Source organism: Salvelinus fontinalis, chromosome 3 (genome assembly GCF_029448725.1).
Source record: "Salvelinus fontinalis isolate EN_2023a chromosome 3, ASM2944872v1, whole genome shotgun sequence".
Classification (NCBI taxonomy): domain Eukaryota; kingdom Metazoa; phylum Chordata; class Actinopteri; order Salmoniformes; family Salmonidae; genus Salvelinus; species Salvelinus fontinalis.
The window spans coordinates 44,166,115-44,193,993 of NC_074667.1; the positions used below are offsets into that span (position 1 = coordinate 44,166,115).

The 27,879-nt window shown below is 44.5% G+C and overlaps 1 protein-coding gene across 12 annotated transcripts in view; it reads left to right on the forward strand.

Annotated features, from left to right (window-relative positions):
• The window catches only part of LOC129849912 (chromodomain-helicase-DNA-binding protein 5-like), a 196,710-nt gene that overhangs the window by 118,490 nt on the left and 50,341 nt on the right, over positions 1 to 27,879 (forward strand). For 11 of the 12 annotated variants that reach the window (XM_055916640.1, XM_055916606.1, XM_055916600.1 and 8 more), the window contains 2 exons: positions 3,887 to 3,987; positions 21,920 to 22,038. In XM_055916640.1, coding sequence (XP_055772615.1) covers positions 3,887 to 3,987; positions 21,920 to 22,038 — 220 coding nt within the window. Of the gene's footprint in view, positions 1 to 3,886; positions 3,988 to 21,919; positions 22,039 to 23,485; positions 26,844 to 27,879 lie in introns of those variants that run through there. The other variant, XM_055916641.1, reaches the window with a different exon arrangement.

The following is a 27,879-nucleotide window of genomic DNA, read 5'->3' on the forward strand; positions in this document are numbered from 1 at the left end:
CCAATCTCTCTCTCTCTCTCTCTCTCTCTCTCTCTCTCTCTCTCTCTCTCTCTCTCCTCTCTCTCTCTCTCTCTCTCTCTCTCTCTCTCTCTCTCTCTCTCTCTCTCTCTCTCTCTCTCTCTCTCTCTCTCTCTCTCTCTCTCTCTCTCTCTCTCTCTCTCTCTCTCTCTCTCTCTCTCTCTCTCTCTCTCTCTCTCTATATCTCTCTCTCTCTCTATATCTCTCTCTCTCTCTATATCTCTCTCTCTCTCTATATCTCTCTCTCTCTATCTCTCTCTCTCTCTCTCTCTATATCTCTCTCTCTCTATCTCTCTCTCTCTCTCTCTCTCTCTCTCTCTCTGGGTCTGCCCGGCCAAGCTGCTTACTCTATGTTTGGTGTAGCTAAATGTCATGCAGGCAGGTTCCAGCTTCCCTTTTGAGGATTACCCCACCCATGTCATTAGCAGCATCATGGACTAGGGCGGGAGATCCCCTACCCATCTCTGTGAGCAGTATCACATAGTGTAATAGTATTTGTTTGTAGCAGCCTACAGACCTCATTCTGCCACACAGAGAAGCAGGTTTCTACAGCGTTGAGTGGGGGGGATGCTTTGAGCAAGTGAAGTCCTATAGAGACCTGGACTCTAGTATAGCGTGCAGATTGTGAGAAGCATGAGATAAAACCTGAGGATGAAAAAGAGAGAGCTCCTTTAGGAGAGAGAGCTGGGCAGGGACTCTGATAGCAGACTAATTGAGGCCAGGCCTCTGTGGCGGGTTGCTGTCTGGTTGCTTGGCAGGCAGGGCTGTGGGTTGGAGGTGGCAGGGCCAGCAGAGGGCCTTAGGTCTGGGGGTTGGTGGTGATTGGTGGTGGTGGTGGGGGGGTGACAGGTGGCGCATCTCTCTCTCTACCCTTCTCTCTTTCAACCATGCACACATGCACATGCACACACGTTTATACTCTACACAGTCTAGTTGTGTCTCTGTGAGAGTGGTGGTGTTAGAGTGGGTCCACCGCAGGGCTGCCCTGTACCAAGTTAGTCCCCTCCTGTCAGCATGGGAACGTTTCTATGGCCAGGAAGGCAGCACACCACAGCCTCCTCTTCCCTCCATCCCTTCTCACAGAGCAGGGACAGGCTGAGCTGAGGACATGGGGGGAATCTACTGCTGCCGCAAAGGCACCGCGGTATGTGTCAGCACATCGTTAGCACTCGCTTTATCTATGGCTGCTTTAGTATGGCTGTAGGCACACACACACACAGGCCAAATGTATAAAGAACAGCAATCATGGGTCAATGCCAAGGCTGTGCCAGATGACTCGTGGTTTATTTTCTACAGTTGTCTCGTCTTTGACTAGCTGCATGCCACCTGCATGACTTTTACTCCTCTCTCAATGAGCAGCTAAGTTGTGACTTTCCCAGTTCAGCCAGGTCCTGGTCTAGGCACACTGACTGACCTCTATCAATGTCTGGAGAATAGGTGTGTGCCGCCTGCGTCACAGGCTCTCGCTCAGCACTCACTCCAACATCTGTCCCGTCCTTGTGCGTTAGTGTCCCATGTGTGCCACAGCAGTGACCCACAGCCATGTATCAGCACGGGTCTAGGCTGCAGGGTTGGGACCTTAATCCACACCGCTCGGCTCTGTTCCGCCAGCCTGCCCATGCCTACTTCCCCATTCTGCCCATGTACCAGCACACCAGCACACTTGTCAGTCAGTCGGTCCGAGGACTCAGAGTCCGCTCTGTTTAGCATGTTTGGAGCAGTGAGCGCATAGAGTATTACCCTTCCTGGCAATCCGATGAAGGGAGCAGTTTCATTCTCATCTTTCTCCCTCTTTCCCCTCTCGCCTCGTCTCTCTCGTTCTTCAGCAAATTGCTTCTGCTGTATTTAAGCAGTGAAGGGTATGAATTACATCTCGGTGTGAAAGCTCCACTTTTGTCAAAGAAGTTGGAGATCTTACTTACATCTTCCTGTCCTTGTCTACTCTCTCGCTCTCACTCTCTCACTCTGTCTGAGTGAAAATGAATTGGGTGCGGGCCGGGCAGCAGGCAGGTATGACAGAAGCAGATTCTCAGGCTGCACACCGTTCTCCACTCAATTACCCTCTAATGATGTCTGAACGGCTGAATGTGAAATGCCTTCCCTTTGTGAGTCTGTGTGTGTGAGTGTGTGTGTGTGAGTGTGTGTGTGTGTGTGTGTGGGTGTGTGTGCGTGAGTGTGTGTCAGGAATGGCTCTTTAACAAGCAGGGCATTGGGTACAGTGACAAATGTACTTTCACTGGCTAAGTGAAGAGAGAGGGAGAGAGATACAGAGACAGAGAGGAATGTATGAGAGCTTCACCTTTAAGATGGGGCCAGCTTTCAGGGAAAACAGCTATCCGGAGGCCTGCTGCTGAATCGAGTCACTGGAGATGTGTACTGCTGTTGTATCTTTTAGCCTGGCACTCAACCTGAAGCAAGTCGTATCCGTGTCCCTGTTTATTCATGTAGAACAGAAGAAAAAACAAACAGGTATTTTGCATATACAGATGTAGGATCTTAAGGTTACCTATATTGTCACAGCAAAATAATCCTGCAACAACAGGATTTGAACGTTTAGTTCATAATGTTGCTTGATCAGGGGTTAGGCTAAACATGGAATGTGCAGTACTGTTACTATAACCTTGTGTTAGTGTGGATTTTCAGTGAATTGATGTAAATTACTAACTCCTAACTCATCTGCAGTGCAGGAAAATTCTCAGCAACAAAGAGTAATCAAATTAAGATCCTACGTCTGTACAGACTGCAAGGACAAGAGCGTGAGCCGGGGGACTTGGTGGATGTAGAAGTGTGTGGCATTGTGAGAGGTAACCTGGGGGCTGGTTCACAGCTGCTGATCTCAGAGTACTGAGCCCCTACCGGATGCCTTTGACCTTTAATAGTTCCACACTGAGCTCCCCCCGTTCAAGGATCACGTTATTCCCACATGCAGGACCAGAACGGTCAGCTTTTACGGCATGTCGAGGGGCAAGGAGCAGAGGGGCACTTTCTTTGTGTGTTAGCAGCTCATGCTCCCCTCTCATCCCCTCGCTTATCTGATCTGGGCATCTCAGTGCGGCGGTGACTGCACCACAACCTTCAGGGTCAAACGGAGCACTGCATCATCTGACCTTCACATCACTTCCACTATCCTGATTGAAACGGGGAGAAATGTGCTGTTTGTCACAGCTCTGTGGTTACAGGACTCTGACGCTTTCTTCTCCCTTTCCCTCTCCTCCTCCTGCTCCCAGAAGGGCCTCCAAAGGGGAGGAGTAGGCAGTCTTATAGTACACTAGAATAAAAGGACAGTAGGTTTTCAATTTTCCAGTGGGGGGTTTGTTTCCAACATGTGTAAAATACAGCACACACCGCTTCAGGAAATCACATAAAAATATGTTTACACAATCAGGAGCCCAGAATTGTATTATCATATAATCCAACCATATCACAATCTCCTGACATATCCAAAGAAACCCAACATATATCCATAGAACATACCAGTCTGCAGCACTGTCCTGGATTTGGAAGCTGATGACTACAGTCCCAGAGCCATTTCTTATATGACCCTGCATAGACCAAAAGAGTACTTGACTTTATTGGAATTCAGTTTGAAAGTCTGAAATGGCACCTGGAACTTGTTCTTTAGTCTGTGTGGTCTGTCATTGAAAAAGAACTGGCCTTTGCAGGACATTTGTCTTTGTGCATTGATTGGCTCTATGGAGTACTATGCCACTATTCCTACAGCTTTAGGCTATTTTCCAGTGCAGTGCATGACCCATAAAACACAAATGGGCTTTTAACTGCTGTGGACAGTAGAACAATGGTCTTGATGAGGTCCCCACTGAGCATGAGTCAGGTATTTTACGTTGTGTGTGTGGGTATTCCCCTCTAGGTCGGGACGTCCCGTCAGCTTCATGGTGGTTTTCAACACCCCCAGTCCCCTCAGCAAGATCTCCTGGGTTAACCGGTTGCACCTGGCCAAGGTCGCACAGCGTGAGTACTACATTACATGACCCTTCCTTACCCTTACTGAAATCAATGGGGGGTGGATACAAAACACCAGTTACGTACATTATACATAGTTACAGCTGCAAATTACACATGGTGAATTGATTTCTGTGGGGTTGTTTAGGCTTTATAGAGTAGTGGTTAAAACATTTAATTTACAAATCTTTACAAAATAGCAGTAATATATCAGACACGGTGGTTAAGGCACATGCTCCAGCTAAAGCCCTGTGTGGTTTATTTTATGGTCATTGTCTCAGTGAAAGTCTGGTGATATGTGTTATTGAATCAGATTAACCAAAGACCTCCCTCAGGGATAATGTGTGTGTTCTGTTTAATGTGTGCTTGGCCTCAGAGGCTGGGCCATATTGAGCTGAGCATGAAAGCACACTCACAGTCTGAGGGGACTGCACCAGCGCTGGTCCCTTTCCAGCAGGGAGCAGCACTGTGCTTTCCTACTGCCTACCACTCCAGTCTCCCCCTCCCCACTACCGAAAGCCTGGCTGTATAGCCTGACTCCACCCATTGAGTCTGGAGACCATCCATTGGGAGGTTCATCAAAGCATGTTCTGATCAACTGGCCCGTGCAGAGCCAGGCAGGGCTACTGCACACGATATTAATCTGATTATTTGGCCATGGTGACACTAGCTTCCCCCCCCATCATTCCTATTTCCCCATCACCCCAGGCACGCCCTCCTGACACACGCATACACTCATCCTAACATACACGCACACACATATCCCACTCATGGTTTTGCGTCTATGGTGTTGCTCTCTAAGCGCTCTGATATTGTGTTGCTTGGGCACTGCTCTGTGTTAGGCTACTTAACTCCCAGAGGCCGTTGGTTTCACAGTAAGCTCCCGCACAGATCTGTAAAGGTTTCAAAGGAAGTTACTGGAACCAGATTAAATACCACAACATGAAATGAATTTTACAGATGAGCAGCCAGAGATGCAATTGAACAACATCCTGTTGTGCAGCCCCAGGGGACAACTCACACAGTGACCGATGGGGCCGGGATTAAGTGTACTGTTATGTGTTATAGGCTAAAGTCGTGTCTGTTTGGCTATCCCCGATGTTTGTTTCTCCATCAGACATCTGAATATCTCTATCTGTCGTCAGAAATGCCAGTGAAAAGACCAATAGAGTGGATCTCTGCATGATGCTGCAGCTCTCACAGGGTGTGAGGTTGTGTGCTGGAGTACATCTGTAGGTTCTCCAGCAGAGCCTGTGATGTTGTTTGACTGTGTCAGAAAGGAATACAAAAAAATCACCATTCATCGCTGCCCACACTTACATCAACAACACAGCAGGAGTACTGATTAGGACATGGGATCTATAGAAACTGTAGCATTTGGATAGCTTATAGCAATCATAGCTACCTCCCTACCCATATGATAATTATTTGGTGGTTGCTTATATTTGTCCAGTTTCACACAAGTGTGTATTATACACATGTGAAATGGAAATATGTTTTTTTGCATATACCAACTCCCCCTGAGACACCCTCGGAGAGTGGGCTCACGGCCAGGGTCGGCCATAATCAGCAGTGAGCCTGGATAAATTAGGGTTAAGTGCTTTGCTCAAGGGCACATTGACAGATCTTTTCACCTTGTCAGCTCGGGGATTCGAACTAACAACCTTTCTGCTACTGGCCCAATGCTCTAAACACTAGGCTACCTGTCGCTCATTTGAAGAAATGTAAAGCCAAATTACTTTCGAAACACATTTTAGTACCATTCTGAAAGCTTTAGTCTGCATAGTATATTCTCAATCCCATTATCGTAGAAACAAAATGGTTTTCTAAGACAAGCTAGGGCAACAACAGTGTGGAGATGTGGTTTGTTTGGTATTTTGGTTTGAGTTGTTTCCTCCGCTTCCCCAGCTTTTGCCAAGTGCTTGTATCCTCCTTTTGGCAGAGCTTTTCAACCTCTGCCATATTGTGGATTCAGAGCTATCTATCTTGTAGAAAACAGAGGGTTGTCTTTAATGGAAGCTTCTCTAATGTTAAACATGTAAAGTGTGTTGTACCGCAGGGCAGCTCTCTTGGTCCTCTATTCTTTTCTATTTTTACTAATGACCTGCCACTGGCATTAAACAAAGCCTGTGTGTCCATGTATGCTGATGATTCAACAATATACGCATCATCAACCACTGCAACTCTAATCAAACCTAGTGGAGAAGGTGGAAAGTTTTTAGTTCCTCAGCGTACACATCACGGACAAACTGAAATGGTCAACCCACACAGACAGCGTGGTGAAGAAGGCGCAACAGCGCCTCTTCAACCTCACGAGGCTGAAGAAATTTGGCTTGTCACCAAAAACACTCACAAACTTTAACAGATGCACAATCGAGAGCATCCTGTCGGGCTGTATCACCGCCTGGTATGGCAACTGCTCTGCCCACAACCGTAAGGCTCTCCAGAGGGTAGTGAGGTCTGCACAACGCATCACCGGGGGCAAACTACCTGCCCTCCAGGACACCTACATCACCCGATGTCACAGGAAGGCCAAAAAGATCATCAAGGAAAGCAACCACCCGAGCCACGGCCTGTTCACCCCACTATCATCCAGAAGGCGAGGTCAGTACAGGTGCATCAAAGCTGGGACCGAGAGACAGCTTCTATCTCAAGGCCATCAGACTGTTAAACAGCCATCACTAACATGAGTGGCTGCTGCCAACATACTGACTCAAATCTCTAGCCACTTTAATAATAAAAAATTGGATGTAATAAATGTATCACTAGTTACTTTAAACAATGCCACTTTATATAATGTTTACATACCCTACATTACTCATCTCATATGTATATACTGTATTCTATACAATCTACCACATCTTGCCTATGCCGTTCGGCCATTGCTCATCCATATATTATATGTACATATTCTTATTCATTCCTTTACACTTGTGTGTAAAAGATAGTTGTTGTGAAATTGTTAGATTACTTGTTAGATATTACTGCATGGTCGGAACTAGAAGCACAAGCATTTCGCTACACTTGCATTAACATCTGCTAACCACGTGTATGTGACCAATACGATTTGATTTGAAGAGTTGCAGTCAGTTTTAGAATGGGTGGCCAGTAATAAACTGGTCTTGAACATCTCTAAAACTAAGAGCATTGTATTTGGTAATCTAGTAATGAATGGTGTGGCTGTTGAGCAAGTTGAAGAGACTACATTATTTGGTGTTACCCTAGATTGTAAATTGTCATGGTCGAAACATATATTAATTAATTGTGTGTAAAGATGGTGAGAAGTCTGTCTGTGATAAAGAGACACCACAGTCCACAAAGCAAGTCCTGCAGACTCAAGTTTTATCTTGGTTTTTGCCCAGTCATATGGTCAAGTGCTGCAAAAAATGACCTAGTTAAGCTGCAGGTGGCCCAGAACAGTGTGCCATGTTTTGCAATCAGAAGGCTAATATCAATACTATGCATGCCAGTCTCTAAGAGTTGAGGAAAGACTGACTGCGTCGCTTCTTGTTTTTACAAGAAACATTCATGTGTTGGAAATTCCAAATTGTTTGCATAGTCGTCACACACACTTACCCCACCAGACATGCCAACAGGGGTCTTTTCACAGTTCCCAAGTCCAGAACAAATTCAAGGAAACATACAGTATTATACAGAGCCATGATTGCATGGAACTCCCTTCCATCTTATGTAGCACAAGGGAACAGAAAATCTGGTTTCAAAATCGAAATAAAGCAACACCTCGCGGCACAATGCCTCTCCCCCATGTGACTTGGTTTTGTGTGTATGTACTGACATGTATGTGTAATTGACAGATGCGCACACACACACGGACACTACATGTTCATGTTTTTAAATGTATGCAAATTGTAAAGTCTTTTGTCTGTAATGTCTTTTTCGTCTGTAATGTCCTTTTCATTTTTGTCCCCAGTACGACTTGCGATCACCATTGCAGTCAGCAAATGGGGATCCTAATAAAATCAGAAAGTCATCCAGTTGTTACTTGGAGAGTGAACGTTTTTGCAGAATACACTGGCTGCACAACAACGGCATCCCTCCCCAATGCCAAGCTCACGATGCTTCACAATATGTTTTTACGGTGATGAGCAAATAACAATCTGGGCGGACACTAATAAGTGGTTGTTGTGGTCTAAGTGTAAAGATCCCCGAAGCACAGATAGCTATTCAGTGGGACATGCATTTTCAACAGCCTATTTAAAGATCAATCTTTGGAATGTTTTTAATACAACACATCACGACCTGCCCTAAAACGTTCTCTCCATCACTTTACCTGCCTGGATGCAGTCCATATCCATTTATTTCTCTGGCTTCCTAATATCACAGGTAATGTTCACTATGCATTATTGTGGTAGTTACATAGATTAGAACTAGAGGTTTAGACACTTATCAACATCGAGAAAATGTGTCTATGCAGGTTTCCATGCCATATTTTCATATTTCGGGGAAAATCCATTGAGACGTTGTTTGTTGAATCTCTGGTGTGAAAGAGAATGAATCGACACCAACCTGGCCAGAATGTCAATTACATGTTAATTGCATTAAACCCACACTTTGCCTTCCCATTTAAACAAATGTAATTACAATAAGGGAGTTGTTGATGTGATTTTACGCATGGCCTGCAGTCACTAGGCTCTCCTGTCATTTCATGGTAATGCAGGCCTGATGCACGCCCTCGGGAGTCCTCCAGTTCAATCAGCAGTTGCACTTCACTCAGCTGTATCCTGTATGGACAGAGGGGTGCCATGCTCCAAAATGTCTCCAAATGGCTGATGCCCCAAATAGCAAACGCATTTATGCATGATTTAGTGAGCGATTAGACATCACAAAGCTCATTTTGGAGCCAAACTCTGTACCAGCATTTATGACTGTTACCGCCATTTATATAACACACTCATTTCCCCCAGGTATGTTTTCATGTACACTCCTTACTGTACCGCACAGAATACGCGTTGTGCCAAATACTATCCTGTACTTTCAAAACACATAAATCTCATCTCATTTCTTACACTTAAGCTACAGTACAGGAACATAATTGTATGTCTGAGGTACAATTTGAAGCACATTTATAGCATGAGTTGTCTTTTAGTGTAGCTCTTTGTCTTGGGCATTGACATTATATATACAGTACGAAAGTCTGCCACATATGAAAAGTTTGCTGATGTAGAGATAGTTTTAACTTAGGATGGGACCAGCACTGAGACCTAACATCACAGATAGAATATAAAACAGATGCCTCCAGTAAACAACATTTGTCACTTTTAGACCACATATGGTGCAGTTATGAGGCCTGGAAATGGAATGGGAGTATTGCCCCACATCGGTGCTGCAGCGCACTCAGAGCTCTGGGCGCCATTAATAATATGAATTGGGGAAAGCAACGTGTTCCACAGCATCTCCCATGCCGCTTCAAGTTAGCCTACTGTTTCTGAGGGGGTCCTCTAATAACATAGCCAAGAGCATAGCTTAATGAATGGGTTGATTCTTTGTAGAGCAATTAATTGCTATTTCAATGTACGGACCTCCAGCCTTTCCAGGCAGGGCTAGGACTGCTGATTTGATGAGGCGCTGAGACAGAGAGACGGAGGAATGGATGGAAGCATGAAGAGAGATATTGAAAGGAGGGAAGGGGGGGGGGGGAGTGTGGAAAGGATGATTGAGACAAGCAATCAGTCCCACCACAGGGAGCAGAGGGCAGGCAGGGGGCTGTTGCCTGCGGTTACCCTGCTATCTCTAAGTGTGTCAGACTCTCCTCCCCAGCAGCCGATCGATAGACAACGCCTGAGAAGTGGAGTGTGGCTTGACCGTCCCGGCACACACTCTGACACGCCCTCTTAATCCACTGCTAGCCAGCACTATGGTGAAGCACCAGGGAGCAGAATACAGGAGACAGGCCATGTGCTTTCTGTACCATGCTGTAGGTTCAAGTACAAAAATTGTCCTTGCATGCTGCAGTTTCAAGAACTGTAGCAATTACCACTATGGCATTGGTCAATCTCCTTCAATTTCAAAGCAGGAGGATTCATATTATGTATTCTGGTTGTTATGCACTGGCATACCAGACAGCCCTGCAGCCAGTGCAAGGCAGGGGGGCCCACGATCTCTGGGGACCCATGCGCCTGTCATCTATGTCTATTTTCTTTAATTTAATAAATAGTTTTGACATTAACCATCCAAAAAGTAATCCATATTAACCTTTATAATTGCCATACATATGTACAGTTTAAGTCGGGATGTTTACATACACCTTAGCCAAATACATTTAAACTTGTTCACAATTCCTGTCATTTGATCCTAGTAAAAGTTCCCTGTCTTAGGTCAGTTAGGATCACCACTTTATTTGAAGAATGTAAAATGTCAGAATAATAGTAGAGAATTATTTATTTCAGCTTTTATTTCGTTCATCACATTCCCAGTGGGTCAGATGTTTACATACACTCAATTAGTATTTGGTAGCATTGCCTTTAAATTGTTTAACTTGGGTCAAACGTTTCAGGTAGCCTTCCACAAGCTTCCCACAACAAGTTGGGTGAATTTTGGCCCATTCCTCCTGACAGAGCTGGTATAACTTAGTCAGGTTAGCAGGCCTCCTTGCTCGCACACACGTTTTGTCCTTAAGCCGTTTTGCCACAACTCTGGAAGTATGCTTGGGGTCATTGTCCATTTGGAAGACCCATTTGCGACCAAGCTTTAACTTCCTGACTGATGTCTTGAGATGTTGCTTCAATATATCCACATACTTTTCAATCCTCATGATGCCATCTATTTTGTGAAGTGCACCAGTCCCTCCTGCAGCAAAGCACACTCACAACATGATGCTGCCACCCCCATGCTTCACGGTTGGGATGGTGTTCTTCGGCTTGCAAGCCTCCCCCTTTTTCCTCCAAACATAATGATGGTCATTATGGCCAAACAGTACTATTTTTGTTTCATCAGACCAGAGGACATTTCTCCAAAAAGTACGATCTTTGTCCCCATGTGCAGTTGCAAACCGTAGTCTAGCTTTTTTTATGGCGGTTTTGGAGCAGTGGCTTCTTCCTTGCTGAGTGGCCTTTCAGGTTATGTCGATATAGGACTCGTTTTACTGTGGATATAGATACTTTTGTACCTGTTTCCTCCAGTATCTTCACAAGATCCTTTGCTGCTGTTCTGGGATTGATTTGCACTTTTCGCACCAAAGTACGTTCATCTCTAGGAGACAGAACGTGTTACTTACTGAGCGGTTTGACGGCTGCGTGTTCCCATGGTGTGTATACTTGCTTACTGTTGTTTGTACAGATGAACGTGGTACCTTCAAGCATTTGGAAATTGCTCCCAAGGATGAACCAGAGTTGTGGAGGTCTCCAATTTTTTATCTGAGGTCTTGGCTGATTTGTTAGGATTTTCCCATGATGTCAAGCAAAGAGGCACTGAGTTTGAAGGTAGGGCTTGAAATACATCCACAGGTACATCTCCAATTGACTCAAATGGTGTCAATTAGCCTATCAGAAGCTTCTAAAGCCATGACATAATTTTCTGGAATTGTCCAAGCTGTTTAAAGGCAGAGTCAATTTAGTGCATGTAAACTTCTGACCCACTGGAATTGTGATACAGTGAATTATAAGTGAAATAATCTGTCTGTAAACAATTGTTGGAAAGATTACTTGTGTCATGCACAAAGTTGATGTCCTAACCGACTTGCCAAAACTATAGTTTGTTAACAAGAAATTTGTGGAGTGGTTGAAAAACGAGTTTTAATGACTCCAACCTAAGTGTATGTAAACTTCCGACTTCAACTGTACTAGTGCTTCAGTTTCTTGGGCTTCAGGAATGTGACTGAAAATGTGCCTCGGGCCTTGAAAAATATAGTTTTTACTGATTGAACGTACACTAAAAGTATGTGGACACCTGTTCGTCAAACATCTCATTCAAAAATCAATGGCATTAATATGGAGTTGGTCCCCTCTTTGCTGCTATAACAGCGTCCACAGTGGGAAAGCTTTCCACTAGATTTTGGAACATTGCTGCGGGGACTTGCTTTCATTCAGCCACAAGAGCATTAGTGAGGTCGGCACTGATCAATCAATCAAATGTATTTATAAAGCCCTTTTTACATGATCTGATATCACAAAGTGCTGATGTTGGGGGATTAGACCTGGCTTGCAATCGGAGTTCCAATTCATTCCAAAGCTGTTCTATGTTGGTGAGGTCAGGGCTCTATGCAGGCCAGTCAAGATCTTCCTCACCAATCTCAACAAACCATTTCTATATGGACCTTGCTTTGTGCATGGGGGCATTGTCATGCTGGAACAGGAAAGGGCCTTCCCCAAACTGCTGCCACAAAGTTGGAAGCACAGAATCGTGTCGAATGTCATTGTATGCTGTAGCGTTAATATTTCCCTTCACCGGGACTAATGGGCCTAGCCCGAACCATAAAAAAAAGCCCAAGACCATTAGTCCCCCTCCAAACTTTACAGTTGGCACTATGCATTGGGGCAGGCAGCTTTCTCCTGGCATCCGCAAATTCATCACTCCAGAGAACGCGTTTCCACTGCTCCAGAGTCCAATGGCGGCGAGCTATACACCACTCCAGCCAACGTTTGGCATTGCACATGGTGATCTTAGGCTTGTGTGCGGCTGCTCCGCCATGGAAATTAATTTCATGAAGCTGCCGACAAACAGTTCTTGAGCTGACGTTTCTTCCAGAGGCAGTTTGGAACTCGTAGTGAGTATTGCAACCGAGGACAGACGATGTTTACGCGCTACATGCTTCAGCACTCAGTCGTCCCATTCAGGTAGCTTGTGTGGCCTACTGTACCACTTTGCGGCTGAGCCGTTGTTGCTCTAGATGTTTCCACTTCACAATAACATCAATCAATCAAGTTTATTTTATATAGCCCTTCGTACATCAGCTAATATCTCGAAGTGCTGTACAGAGACCCAGCCTAAAACCCCAAACAGCTAGAATGCAGGTGTAGAAGCACGGTGGCTAGGAAAAACTCCCTAGAAAGGCCAAAACCTAGGAAGAAACCTAGAGAGGAACCAGGCTATGAGGGGTGGCCAGTCCTCTTCTGGCTGTGCCGGGTGGAGATTATAACAGAACTATGCCAAGATGTTCAAAAATGTTCATAAGTGACAAGCATGGTCAAATAATAATCATGAATAATTTTCAGTTGGCTTTTCATAGCCGATCATTAAGAGTTGAAAAACAACAGGTCTGGGACAGGTGGCGGTTCCATAACCGCAGGCAGAACAGCTGAAACCGGAACAGCAGCAAGGCCAGGCGGACTGGGGACAGCAAGGAGTCATCATGCCCGGTAGTCCTGACGTATGATCCTAGGGCTCAGGTTCTCAGAGAGACAGAAAGAAAGAGAGAACGAGAGAATTAGAGAAAGCATACTTAAATTCACACAGGACACTGGATAAGACAGGAGAAGTACTCCAGGTATAACCCACTGACCCTAGCCCCCCGACACAAACTACTGCAGCATAAATACTGGAGGCTGAGACAGGAGCGGTCAGGAGACACTGTGGCCCCATCCGAAGATACCCCCGAACAGGGCCAAATAGGAAGGATATAACCCCACCCACTTTGCCAAAGCACAGCCCCCGCACCACTGGAGGGATATCTTCAACCACCAACTTAAATCCTGAGACAAGGCCGAGTATAGCCAACAAAGATCTCCACCACAGCACAAACCAAGGGGGGGCGCCAACCCAGACAGGAAGATCACGTCAGTAACTCAACCCACTCAAGTGACGCACCCCTCCCAGGGACGGCATGAAAGAGCACCAGTAAGCCAGTGACTCAGCCCCTGTAATAGGGTTAGAGGCAGAGAATCCCAGTGGAGAGAGGGGAACCGGCCAGGCAGAGACAGCAAGGGCGGTTCGTTGCTCCAGAGCCTTTCCGTTCACCTTCACACTCCTGGGCCAGACTACACTCAATCATATGACCTACTGAAGAGATAAGTCTTCAGTAAAGACTTAAAGGTTGAGACCGAGTCTGCGTCTCTCACATGGGTAGGCAGACTGTTCCATAAAAATGGAGATCTATAGGAGAAAGCCCTGCCTCCCGCTGTTTGCTTAGAAATTCTAGGGACAATTAGGAGGCCTGCGTCTTGTGACCGTAGCGTACGTATTGGTATGTACGGCAGGACCAACTCGGAAAGATAGGTAGGAGCAAGCCCATGTAACGCTTTATAGGTTAACAGTAAACCTTGAAATCAGCCCTTGCCTTAACAGGAAGCCAGTGTAGGGAAGCTAGCACTGGAGTAATATGATCAAATTTCTTGGTTCTAGTCAGGATTCTAGCAGCCGTATTTAGCACTAACTGAAGTTTATTTAGTGCTTTATCCGGGTAGCCGGAAAGTAGAGCATTGCAGTAGTCTAACCTAGAAGTAACAAATGCATGGATTAATTTTTCTGCATCATTTTTGGACAGAAAATTTCTGATTTTTGCAATGTTACGTAGATGGAAAAAAGCTGTCTTGAAACAGTCTTGATATGTTCGTCAAAAGAGAGATCAGGGTCAAGAGTAACGCCGAGGTCCTTCACAGTTTTATTTGAGACGACTTTACAACCATCAAGATGAATTGTCAGATTTAACAGAAGATCTCTTTGTTTCTTGGGACCTAGAACAAGCATCTCTGTTTTGTCCGAGTTTAAAAGTAGAAAGTTTTCAGCCATCCACTTCCTTATGTCTGAAACACAGGCTTCTAGCGAGGGCAATTTTGGGGCTTCACCATGTTTTATTGAAATGTACAGCTGTGTGTCATCCACATAGCAGTGAAAGTTAACATTATGTTTTCGAATAACATCCCCAAGAGGTAAAATATATAGTGAAAACAATAGTGGTCCTAAAACGGAACCTCGAGGAACACCGAAATGCACAGTTGATTTGTCAGAGGACAAACCATTCACAGAGACAAACTGATATCTTTCCGACAGGTAAGATCTAAACCAGGCCAGAACTGGTCCGTGTAGACCAATTTGGGTTTCCAGTCTCTCCAAAAGAATGTGGTGATCGATGGTGTCAAAGGCAGCACTAAGGTCTAGTAGCACGAGGACAGATGCAGAGCCTCGGTCTGACGCCATTAAAAGGTAATTTACCACCTTCACAAGTGCAGTCTCAGTGCTATGATGGGGTCTAAAACCAGACTGAAGCATTTCGTATACATTGTTTGTCTTCAAAAAGGCAGTGAGTTGCTGCGCAACAGCTTTTTCTAATATTTTTGAGAGGAATGGAAGATTCGATATAGGCCGATAGTTTTTTATATTTTCCGGGTCAAGGTTTGGCTTTTTCAAGAGAGGCTTTATCACTGCCACTTTTAGTGAGTTTGGTACACATCCGGTGGATAGAGAGCTGTTTATTATGTTCAACATAGGAGGGCCAAGCACAGGAAGCAGCTCCTTCAGCAGTTTAGTAGGAATAGGATCCAGTATGCAGCTTGAAGGTTTAGAGGCCATGATTATTTTCATCATTGTGTCAAGAGATATAGTACTAAAACACTTAAGTGTCTCTCCCGATCCCAGGCCCTCGCAGAGCTGTGCAGATCCAGGACAGCTAAGCCCTGGAGGAATACGCAGATTCAAAGAGGAGTCCGTAATTTGCTTTCTAATGGTCATGATCTTTTCCTCAAAGAAGTTCATGAATTTATTACTGCTGAAGTGAAAGCCATCCTCTCTTGGGGAATGCTGCTTTTTAGTTAGCTTTGCAACAGTATCAAAAATAAATTTTGGATTGTTCTTATTTTCCTCGATTAAGTTGGAAAAGTAGGATGATCGAGCAGCAGTGAGGGCTCTTCGGTACTGCACGGTACTGTCTTTCCAAGCTAGTCGGAAGACTTCCAGTTTGGTGTGGCGCCATTTCCTTTCCAACATCACTTACAGTTGAGCTCTAGCAGGGCAGAAATTTGATGAACTGACTTTTTGAAAAGGTGGCATCCTATGATGGTGCCATGTTGAAAGTCACTGAGCTCTTCAGTAATGCCAATGTTTGTCTATGGAGATTGCATGGCTGTGTGCTCGATTTTATACACCTGTCAGCAACAAGAGTGTGGCTGAAATAGCCAAATCCACTAATTTGAAGGGGTGTCCACATACTTTTGTATATATAGTGTTTAAGGGGGTATTGGTGAACAAATGCTGTGGTCAAGGATACGATGGTGCCAGTTCAACGAGAGGAGTTTACTCAGGTTTTCAGAAGCGCATATCAGACCTAGAGCATAATTCTTCTTAGCTAGTTTATGAGTTTTAGTTTATCAAACGATCTCTCTGCAGAAACGACAGTTACAGGATGGTAAAAACAGCTTGATTGCTGTAGCAACTTCAGGGATACTGCAGTGAGTGGTGCTTCAAATACAGCTGTTCTGCAACATTTTTAATTGATTCTCTCATTCTACTTAATTGCCGGCCTCAACATGTTACTGAAAGAGATGAAATGTATAGGAAGATCTGGGAACAGGTCGTCTGGATACTGGACAGCCAATCAATTGGCAGATGCAAACAGATTACCATATTTAGAGGACAACAGCTCTTGAGGGCTTGAACAAAAAAAGCGGTTTGCGATTTCGTTCATACTAGTGAACTGGTGTTTGAGTTGTGTGGTTGCAATTATCAACAGGCCCTTATCTCTTCTATATCTTGGCGTGCATCATTCAAGACTAAGTTTAAATGGTGTACAGCGCAATGGACATATAATGCACAATGTCTCAGGATGACTGTCTGGGTTGGCAATACTCAGTATAGAAAACAGTCGGGCCCTCAACCTGAACCTACAGGCTGTGGTGAAAACATTTGCACACAAAAAAAGGAGGATTTCAGGTGACCAGGGAAGTCTCTCAAGTTGGATTTAATGTAATTTACTTTGATTATTGCAGCCCATTTGTGTAGGCTATTAGCCAAACAAAACCTGCTGAGTTCAACAATAAATAGCAGAGTGGCTGAATTTATCCTCAAGCCAACTACTTTTTTCCTCATTGCTAGGCTATTTCATGTGTCATTTTTCAATATTTTTTTAATAAATAGCAGCTGTCATGCATGTTCATGTATCCTATACAAGACATGTAGCCACACAGACATCGCGCAAGTTCATCACCATGGACAGCGATCGGTTTGTGAGTGGCTGTCTGACTGACACATTCAATTTTTGGGGGGCAAACTCTGACCTTGCTGGGGTCCAAAGGAACTGTTATGCGAGTGTTGTTATGGCAACTGCAATTAATTTGCTTTGCTCAAGCAACATCCATTTCAATATATTATTTGTTGTAATTATGCAGCATTGGATAAGATGGAAAGATGGCTAGTGATGATGACTCAAATATCAACAAAGCCGTTGACACATGCTCAAATATGCTGCTAAACATTAGAATTTCTACGCCCCAAAATGTATCTGTCAGACTGCAAAGATTATCTCAACATCTTACTGTGCTCAAATGTGGGAAATATTTATGATGAGTAAACATTATCAGGCCAGCCAGGTGGAATAGTGAAGGAGCCCCACAGCTGCATTCAAGACTGGAGTGGATGATCTCCACAGTATCCAACCTCAGTATCCATCCTTAGTGTATTGGTACTAAGGATTCATTTTGAGTGGTTGACATCTGAGAGCTTCCACACGCAGCTCCTGCCAGCAATTTTTTGTGATGGAGTGTAAGCCGTCACAACTGATCTATTCAAGGTTTTGGCAGTCTACTGACCAGTGGTGTACTAAGTGGCTAGCCCAAGCTCTCTCTTTCTGCTCTCTTTCATTCAGACCTCCTGATGAGACTCATTGTTGTTGTTGTTTATCATTCTCCATGAGGCTTCAGTTTACATCACAACATCAAACAGAATAATGGCAGCTGCAGAGTGAGAAACAGAGAGAGCGAGAAAGAGAGAGGGAGAGAGAGAGAGATAGAGACAGAAAGATAGGGATTTGGCTGTGGAGCTCTGGCTTTCTGCTCTGTCTGTGAAAGGTTTAGGGGGTCTTATGTGAATAGAATGCTTTATCTCTGATTCATTAGTGACTTTGCCCCTGTGTGTGTGCTTGTGAGCGTGTGTGTGAAGTGACTGTCTGTCTGTCCTCATTAAGGACTCTGATAGAATGGCTCTGTATTTACCATTTGTTCTGAAGGGCAGGCACCATTATTTGTCGTCATTAATACATAGTAAAGGCTGAAGGCCAGAGACAGGGTGTGTTCACACACTGGCAGCATTTCACTTCTCCCTTCCTTCATGCACACAGTACTTATGGAAATCAGAATGGGTAAACACGGCCTTGGGCTTAGTCAGGTATTTAATCATATTTAATAACACCCTCCACAACAAATAACAACAGCAGGACCAATACCTTTGCTGACCCAATAATCACTTGGACGGCGAACATAGCGGAGTGTTATTCATACTAATTGAATGATTAGCTGAAGAAAGTTGCTGAGCGTTCAGGTGCAAAGGAAAGCAGTGGACCCTCTGACCCATACCGACCAGTTCTGGCAATATGCCTTCAATTACAGCCTTTTAATGAATGACCCTCAAAGCCCTGATCATCCCTGGGAAAGGCTATATCTGAGACAGACTCAGAGGTCATCTCAGAGGGGGATCATTAAGAAATCCTCTGCAGGTACTGTATGAAGATTTTATACAAGATTGCAACCCAAACACTAAATAGCCCAACTTCATCATTATTGATTATTCAATCTATGATCTTGCTGAGCCTGTTCCTCTAATTGTTCAGGTTGTCTTCTCTGGGAGCAGAGACTTCATCTTGTTGCTCCTGTCAAATCCCATGTCTATTATGTATTGTTCTTACATAGAGCATGTGCACTACTATTTTAACTATCAATACATTTAAAAGCTACAATATATCCTAATTTGCAACCTACCTTTCAACATGGTCCTAAATACTGCTCCTCAGTCATCATAGCGATACAGTATCATAAGAAAATCTTAAAAATCTCTAAGCATTGTCAAAATACCTCTGAAATCTATCATTCAAAAGACGCACTCAAGGTTCCATCGATCCTATTCACAGTGGTTCTGAGAAATATGGAATAAGTTATCATATGAAATATGAAAACATCTCAACAGAAGGGGCTTTTGTTATTGAACAATGTTAACGTCGACCCTGTCCTCTCACTATCTCTAAACATCACTGCATGGATGAATATTCTGAAGGTAATCAATCTCACTGAGGTTATATCATGAACAATTATTGTTACTGTACTGGAAATATATGTTAACTGTGGCTTGTTAACATGAAGTTATGCAGAATTCAGAGGTGTTGAATGTATGTGTCTCAAGTATACAGTACCAGTCAAATGTTTGGACACACCTACTCATTCCAGGGTTTTTCTCTATTTAAAAAAAATATTTTCTACATTGTAGAATAATAGTGAAGACATCAAAACTATGAAAAAAACACATGGAATCATGTAGTAAACAAAAAAGTGTTAAACAAATCAAAATATAATATTCTTCAAAGTAGCCACACTTTGCCTTGATGACAGCTTTGCACACTCTTGGCACTCTCTCAACCAGCTTTTCCAACAGTCTTGAAGGATTTCCCACATATGCTGAGCACTTGTTGGCTGCCTTTCCTTCACTCTGCGGTCTAACTCATCCCAAACCATCTGAATTGGGTTGAGGTTGGGTGATTGTGGAGGCCAGATCATCTGATGCAGCACTCCATCACTCTCCTTCTTGGTCAAATAGCCCTTACACAGCTTGGAGGTGTGTTGGGTCATTGTCCTGTTGAAAAACAAATTATAGTCCCACTCAGCGCACATCAGATGGGAGGGTGTATCACTGCAGAATGCTGTGACGAATTCAAAATAAATCGTGACAGTGTCACCAGCAAAGCACCATCACACCTCCTCCTCCAGATCACCCGTTTACCCACACCGCATCTCACAAAGACACAGCGGTTGGAATAAAAAATCTCAAATTTGGACTCAGATTGGACTCAAATCAGATTTCCACTGGTCTAATGTCCATTCTTCTTATTGGTGTCGTTTAGTAGTGGTTTCTTTGCAACAATTCAACCATGAAGGCCTGATTGGCGCAGTGTTTGTAACTTGAACTCCGTGAAGCATTTATTTGGGCTGCAATTTCTGAGGCTGGTAACTCTAATGAACTTATCCTCTGCATCAGAGGTAACTCGGGGTCTTCCTTTCCTGTGGTGGCCCTCGAGAGAGCCAGTTTCATCATAGCGCTTGATGGAGTTTGCGACTGCACTTGAAGAAATTTTCAAAGCTCTTTACATTTTCCAGATTGACTGACCTTCATGTCTTAAAGTAAGGATGGACTGTCGTTTCTCTTTGTTTATTTGATCAAATAGGGTAATCTTCTGTATACCACCCCTACCTTGTCACCAAACAATTGATGGGCTCAAATGCATTAAGAAGGAAAGAAATTCCACAAATGTACTTTTAACAAGGCCCTTCTGTTTATTGAAATGCATTCCAGGTGACTATCTCATGAAGCTGGTTGAGAAAATGCCAAGAGTGTGCAAAGCTGTCATCAAGGCAACGTGTGGCTACTCAAATATAAAATATGTTTTGATTTGTTTAACACTTTTTTGGTTACGGCATGATTCCATATGTGTTATTTCATAGTTGTGATGTCTTCACTATTATTCTACAATGTAGAAAATGGTAAAAATAAAGAAAAACCCTGGAATGAGTAGGTGTGTCTAAACTTTTGACTGGTACTGTATATTTAGGCAATAAGGCACAAAGGGGTGTGGTATATGGCCAATATGCCATGGCTAAGGGCTGTTCTTACGCATGACGCAATGCGGCATGCCTGGATACAGCCCTTAGCCTTGGTATACTGGCCATATACCACAAACCCCCGAGGTGCCTTATTGCTATTATAAACTGGTTACCAACGTAATTAGAGCAGTAAAAGGTTTTTGTCATATCTGTGGTATACGGTCTGATATATCACGGCTGTCAGCCAATCAGCATTCAGGGCTCGAACCCAGTTTATCTAATTATCTTTAGAAAAGCAGAATAAGGGTTTAAAAGCAGTGCAACATCCTGAGGTAGTATATCACCTGCAAATTGACTCCCTCTTTTTGTGTACCAGTCCTGTTAAGAGAAACCATCTGAAATGTTATGATTTGTGGAGACCAAACTCAACTAATTGGCCCTTAAGTCTGCTGTATTCCTACCTGCACTGCAACAGCCAAACAACAAGTAAACAACCATGCCTGTCAAATGAACTGGTCGCACATCTCAAACCAAATGAGGAGTTTAGGCTACACTGGGATGTTAACGCTTTGGAAACAGCAACTCGGTATTTCTGTGGCTTATTACATATTGATGTATGCAGTTATGCACAAGACACAGGGAGTAAATTAAAACAAGCTGTTTGATTGCACACAAAATTGTGTTTTAGTTAGTTGCAATTGACAGTTACTAAATGACTTAATGGAGGAATGTTGGCAGATCTGCGTTGTGCCTGGTGAGGGGGTGCATAGTGGCTTCAAGGTATTCAGACGGCGTGCACAAGCCAAATTCTCTTCTTTATTAACTACAATCCGGCAGATGCCTTTCTCCTGCTGTGGTGGAATCTTACTGTTGTTTTGAATCTCATAAAGGCTCATTACCAGTACCTTAATCAGTGTTGAGGCCTAGCGTGGGGCTGCTACGCGTGGGTTGTACCTGGCCCCATCTCTCCCTGCCTCTGGCTGATTACACACACACAATGCTAATTATCCTACATACTTATATTTCATACCTGAAGCCAATTCATTGTGTTACACTTTGTTTCTGAAACAAGAAAATAGACCCGTGCCCACTTTGTTCAGGTATTGCATATTTTTAAGAAGCATAGGAAGTGAATGCTTATTGGAGTGGGTCCTAAAGAGCCCATTTTGCTTAACTGCAGAAAAATATAGTTATTTAGGCCATTAACAACATATAATTGAGTGGAAGTAAAACCTGTCATCCTTTTCTTCTAGGAGAGGAGAACACACCAGGATGGTTCTGTGCAGAAGATGAAGGGAAGACCATGGCACCATTTTGGCCTTTACTCACCTGCCGTGTGCCTGTCTTCGCCACCAAATCCTCGGACAGGAAGGTGAGTTCCAGCTTCAAAAGCCTCTTTGCTCGGCTCAAGTCGTCTAGTTAAACAGACTAGTGTGCGGTCTTCAATAGTTTTAAGGATTGTTTCTCAGACATGAACGGAGATACACTGTATGGCTTAACAGAATGGCCGCAACCCATCGACATCACCACTCAATCAATAATCACAGCATCTACAAGCAGAGAATGAGGGTCATGTCTACTGTGCTACATTGCAGTGCAGTTAAACACAGTCTTTTCCCATTGACGGGTAATCAAAGAGTACTTGCTGCTGCACCCCAGGAGCTAAAAATACACCATCTCAGGGAGGATCTCACTCCAATGGTCCTAGAGTCTTGGAACAGTACATTCCCCAGCAACGCTGGCTAGAAAGTGGCGATTAATAGAGCCTGTTAAGAGTTGGGAGCCTCACATAATTCAACTGGCAAACTGTAAGAGATGGACTAAAAGGTTTTCAGGACTCAGTCAAAAAGGTATCAAATCAATTTGCAGTGGCTGGAAGATGATATTTCTGACTACATTTTCAGCTATAATGTGGTTACGGGGCTTGCAGTGCAAGGTGGGTGGGGGATGCCAAATTACCATGGCCACCAGGGGAGGACGTTATAAAGTGATCATGCAATTACCTTAATGGCTATGGGACACCTAAGCATAAATCAATGTTCTGACATTAGATTAAGATCCCACACAACCCAATAGTCTGTCTGGAAGCCATATGGGCAACGGAGCAAGGGGGGTCCTCGGCAGCTGGAACAGTGGAGTCTGGAGGAGACAAACATCCCTCTGTATTATTGTGGGTTTTAGAACGTTCCCAAAGGATCGCATGGAGCTTCTGGATTCTTCTACTAATGTCTGGTACACCTGCTGAGAGAGTGAGCCAAGGCAATTAATGGATTTGGAGCCAGCAGGACCACACCGCCTCAGAGGATTTGCCCACATTCTCTTTTCCTAACACAAACAAATGAGACACCTGAGCATGCCAACCAAAGGGCATGGAAACCATGTCTGTCATATGAGCTGACCACAAAATTGCCTGATAGCGAATCATTTTCTCGGGATGAGAGACATTGTTGTTGTTGTGTTTGTGTTTACATGAAAGTGCGGGTGAGTTTCTGAAATGTATGTGTTTATGCATGCGTGTGTGCCTGCACTGTGCGTCTGTGTTCACATTAGCTGTTGCTGGAGCGCATGTGGGAACAGGGGGCTGGAAGAGGCAAGCTGAATGTGTTTTCTCTTTAACCAAAAGAAGGTGGCATTAAAGGGAGTGACTAAGTCTTCCATGCAGAACAGCCTGTGATTAGGGGCTTAACTCAACAACAGACCCCTCCCCCCTCTCTTTTTCTATCCCTACCTCTCTCTCATTCTTTCTCCCTCTCTTTCTCTCACTCTCTTTCTCTCACTCCGTCCCCCCCTTTCTGTCTCTCTCTCTCTTCTCTCTCCAGCTCAGCCGTTGCACTACCACTGGGAAGCACACTCCTATACGTGCCAAAGCTCCCAACATCTCTTTCTCCAGTGTTGGCAGCCTCACTTGGCAGTCTGACTTACAGTGAGGGCGAGAAAAAAAAAGAGATGTGGCTGAAGGAGCCAGAGCCGTTTCCAACAGAAAATAAAGTTCTAAAGCAGCGTAGCATGAACATCGAGCAGAGCGCGGGTCACCTGAGGGAGCTCTGCCAACTGATCACTGCTGTGCGCTCTGGACTCTGCTCACTGGGAGATGGAGAGGGCTGCTGGGCAGACTCGTTAGGCACCGGAGATAACCCTTATCACAAGTCTCTGTTGAGGGAGATCAGTAGGGATTGACTGACACAAACGCACATGCACGCACACACTCACACACATACGAGACCCAGTCTATCAGGCATAGTTTGCCCCACTTCTGAGGCACATAAGCAGAAGCTAATGTAGCACATCCTGTAGCCCTTTGTTGTGCTTGGAATTAATTATAATCTCTCAACCATGCAATTCCTCAAACTTTAAACTGTACTGTATGTTGAAATCAGGTCTTTGTAGAATATATTATGTTATTAGGACACCATACCTCTATCCCATTGCCCACCTCACCAACCATGTGAACTTGAAGTTCATTTAACTAATACTGAGGAGTGAAAGAGATGGCTGTTTCAAAATGCCCAAGGAGCTGGCCGTAGGCTGTTGCCTGTGTCTAAGTGCTGGGTGGTAAAATAATTTTAGTTGGCTTACAGTCTGTGGTGCTCAGCTTGAATCCCCCAGCCAGGGCCCAGCTCTCCTTCCACCACTTCACTCTCCTCCAATCTCCGTCCTTAGTAGGCATCTGAATGTCACAGGGACGTGGTCTGCTGTGTTTTCAAGGCCACCCATTTCCATTCCATCTAGCATATGTCACACTCAGACGCTCCAAGGCCGGACTAATGGAGCGGATGCAATGATGATGATCCCCACTATCCTAGAGTGTATCATATAGCAGCTCCATTGAGAACTTTGTATGTGTGTGTGTATGTGAGCATGTGTGTGTGTGTGTCTCTAATGAACCTGTCTTTACACAGCAGAAACCCGCCATGTATCCTCCAGACTGAAAAGGCCACATCCTCAGCGCCTCGTAGGGCTCTCACAGATCCAAGACCACAAAGAAAATAAATGTTACCATATTCCGTTTATGAGGCATTAGGAGAAGGAAAGAAGCTGGGGATGGCTGGTATGCAGCAGTAGAGCTCTTATACTACTTTTGGGGATTTCATCATGTAGGCTTTGAAGTGGAGAATGACAAGCTGGAAAAAGGGTTTGGGCTACATCAGGGTTAGCCTTCTTTTTCTCTTTTTTTGAGAGGATTATCTCCTGTGTCTCGGAACAGAGACTGACTGGCTTGCATCTCGGCCTAATACACTCAATTAGTTCACAGAGATCACTAGCCTCGCTAAGCAAGGTCACTGTTATTTGTTTTTTAAATCCATTAAATAGACGTCATGGCGAGACCATCTCCTTTGTTCCCTTCATTGATTGCAGTGGAGAAACATTGAACATGGTCACTGGGGTCTCTGCGCTGGACTTGTTGTGCGTGTTTGTGCTGCTTGCTGTGCATGTCCCTCCCGCTCTCCGTCTCATCCATCTTTCCTGCTGATGGTAGGGATAAGAGAGCAGGCAGTGGCGTGTTCTACGACTGGCCCTAAAGGAGTGATTCAGTGCTGGAGAGGAGTTTGTAGAGGGGCCATCATCACTGGTCTCAGGCTGTAAGTGTTGGAGTCTATTTATAGCTTTGTTGGGTTTGAAAGAACTGCCTATTTTACGACAATACTGACTTAAAGCTGTTATGGCGTTGGTGACAAAGGTGGCTCGATTGGAAGGCTGTATGTGTGTTGCTCACCACACTGTAGACGTCGTGCCCATGAAATATGGATCAAAAAAGAGGGAGAAAAATGGAAAAGGAGAAAGCCTTTTCCCTGATGATGCAACATCCGTATGTTGATTTTTCTCTCTCTCCCCAACATGGTTTTGGGTAAAGTCATCAAGATGACACCTTATGCAATCGCTCTCTTCCTCGTTTCTTCACAAAGGTCGTTCTTTTATTTTCTGAGCAGCAGATATCATCCTCCTCTCTGATTTGTGGGGAACAGATGCCACAGCATGGATTAAAAGCTCTTCCTTGACACAGATCCGCTGGGGCGTAGCAGGCTCCCTTTCTAGTCTGCAGCGCTATCCCTCTGGCAAACACAAACACACAAACAGCAGGGTGCAAAAGTGCCTGAGCCTGTCTGTTTGGAAAGTACACACTGTCCCCACAGCCATGTTCCCCAGCTCTCATCAAGGCTTTGCTTTATTAATTGCTAAAGCCGTAACCTCCCCAGCTCCCCTGTCTCACAGGAGTGGTGTGATTCATTAGGAGGGCTATAGATTTTTGGTGAAGGAGGGTTCATTTCAAACAGCCCTAATCTGCTGCTTGTTTATTCATCTCATTCTCCTCTCTCCTGGCGTGTCACCCAGCATCAGAGGAGAACTGATCTCTCCACACAAACAGACTGCCGCTGCTCATCCTCACAGTTCAAACGGGGCAAGGCGACAGGCCCTCGGAGGGAGGATTATAGGGATGCAGGAGGAAGTGTCAATCTGATTTCTCTGTGCTAGCTGGATCACAGCAGACGTGTCGCCTGGACTGATACGGCCAGGCCTCCTGGTCAATGCTGCGGGGCTGCTGGGCTCAGCAAAAGAAAAACTGCTTCAGTCCACCTTGTCACCATCGCGGGGACACAGTGACAGCACACAATCTCATACTGCTTAATACTCCTCATCAAAGACACACTCACTACAGGGTCAGGGCAAACTTATGGCATTTAGAGAAAACAACTCACTGTGAGTTGTCTATTCCAACATCTTCACCAAGGTGTAGTGTAGACAGTGGCCTAGCTCTCATCTTTGTGGATCTCTTTATGTCAGCACTAAAGACTATCAGATGCCAAGCGTATTGAGCCAAGATAATGTTTTATATTGATGGTGATAGTCAGCACAAACTCAGCCCACCTCAGCCTTCTGCTGTGTAGATTGGTCTATCTCTCCTGTGAGTAGTGTTAGTGCTGTGCCGATTTGTAGGGACTTCAGAGGTAAACTCAAAAAGCACTGATGAAGTATGAGTTTTATTTGAAATATACCTAAATTATGGTAATGAAATATGTATGAAGACAGGATTAATCACGTGCTTTACATTATCATCCTTTCAGGCCTCTGAATTATGTCGACATCATTATGAGTTGTTTGTGTGATTACCATGGTATTTAAAAGGTTTTCACAACCCTCTGTTTTTCCTTGCTTAAAGCTCTTTCAGTCTGGCTTCCATCCATGTCTTCTCTTGTCTTTTCTACTGCTCTCCATACCAACAGAGGGCAGTGTGGTGCTAGTGTTCAGATGCAGGGGCAGCCTGAGCCATTGCACTGCTTGACTGCGAGGTCATCTGCAAAGGGGCTGATCCGTCGTTGTGACAGTTAACATACTAATTACTGTGAATCATACGTTCTCTAGCAATGCCTTGGAGAGGGGAGGGCCGCTCCCGTCCCCCACCCCCCTCCACCCCTGAACCAGTGTCTCACTTCACTCTGTTCCTGTCAAGATAGTGCACAGACAAATTGTACAACCAGGAGGGGAACACAGTAGATGGGCTAAATGTTAGCCTGCTGATGTAAACATTCCTCCTTTTGTATGATATAAAAGGATACTCTAATGTGCCAGAATATGAAATCCCTGCATCACTGAAGAGAAAGCAAATGAGTTCTGCATCCCACCCTGTTCTACCTTGTTCTGAATGTTCCAGTGTGTTTGTTCTGTTGGTTTGTTCTGTCTTTCTCTCAGTTTGTTCTCTCCTTCTCTCTGTTCTTCTCTACTAATTACTCTGTCAGTCTCCCCTCTACCGGAACAATACATGGCCCACTGCCAGGTCTTACAAGAACACTAGCTACCTCCATGTAGAAAACTGTAAGACAAAACAAAAGGGCACCCTCTTTTGAGCACATAGTGGCTAATTGACTACCGTGTTCATATTCCATAATGTAATAGTTCTTCCCTGTTGCCAGAAGTTGGCTTGATTTTCTTACTGTCCAGAAAAGTGGGTGAGCAAATGAATCAAGTCTTACCTTACAAAAGCAGAAAACTGATTAATATTTTTGAGAGAGTCTTGCATTGAATTTCTGTTTTGTTGAGCCAATCTGGCCACAATAGAATGGGTTCCAAGGATGGCAGGGGAAATTTGAAACCCAAGATATTACTCCTTGATCCTATGTAGAGACGGCCTGGCAACTGTGTCCACGTCCCCCTGTTTTTGTCTCAGTGGGTACCAGAGGATCCTTTGTTCTGAGTTCCATGCCATCTGATCAGGAGG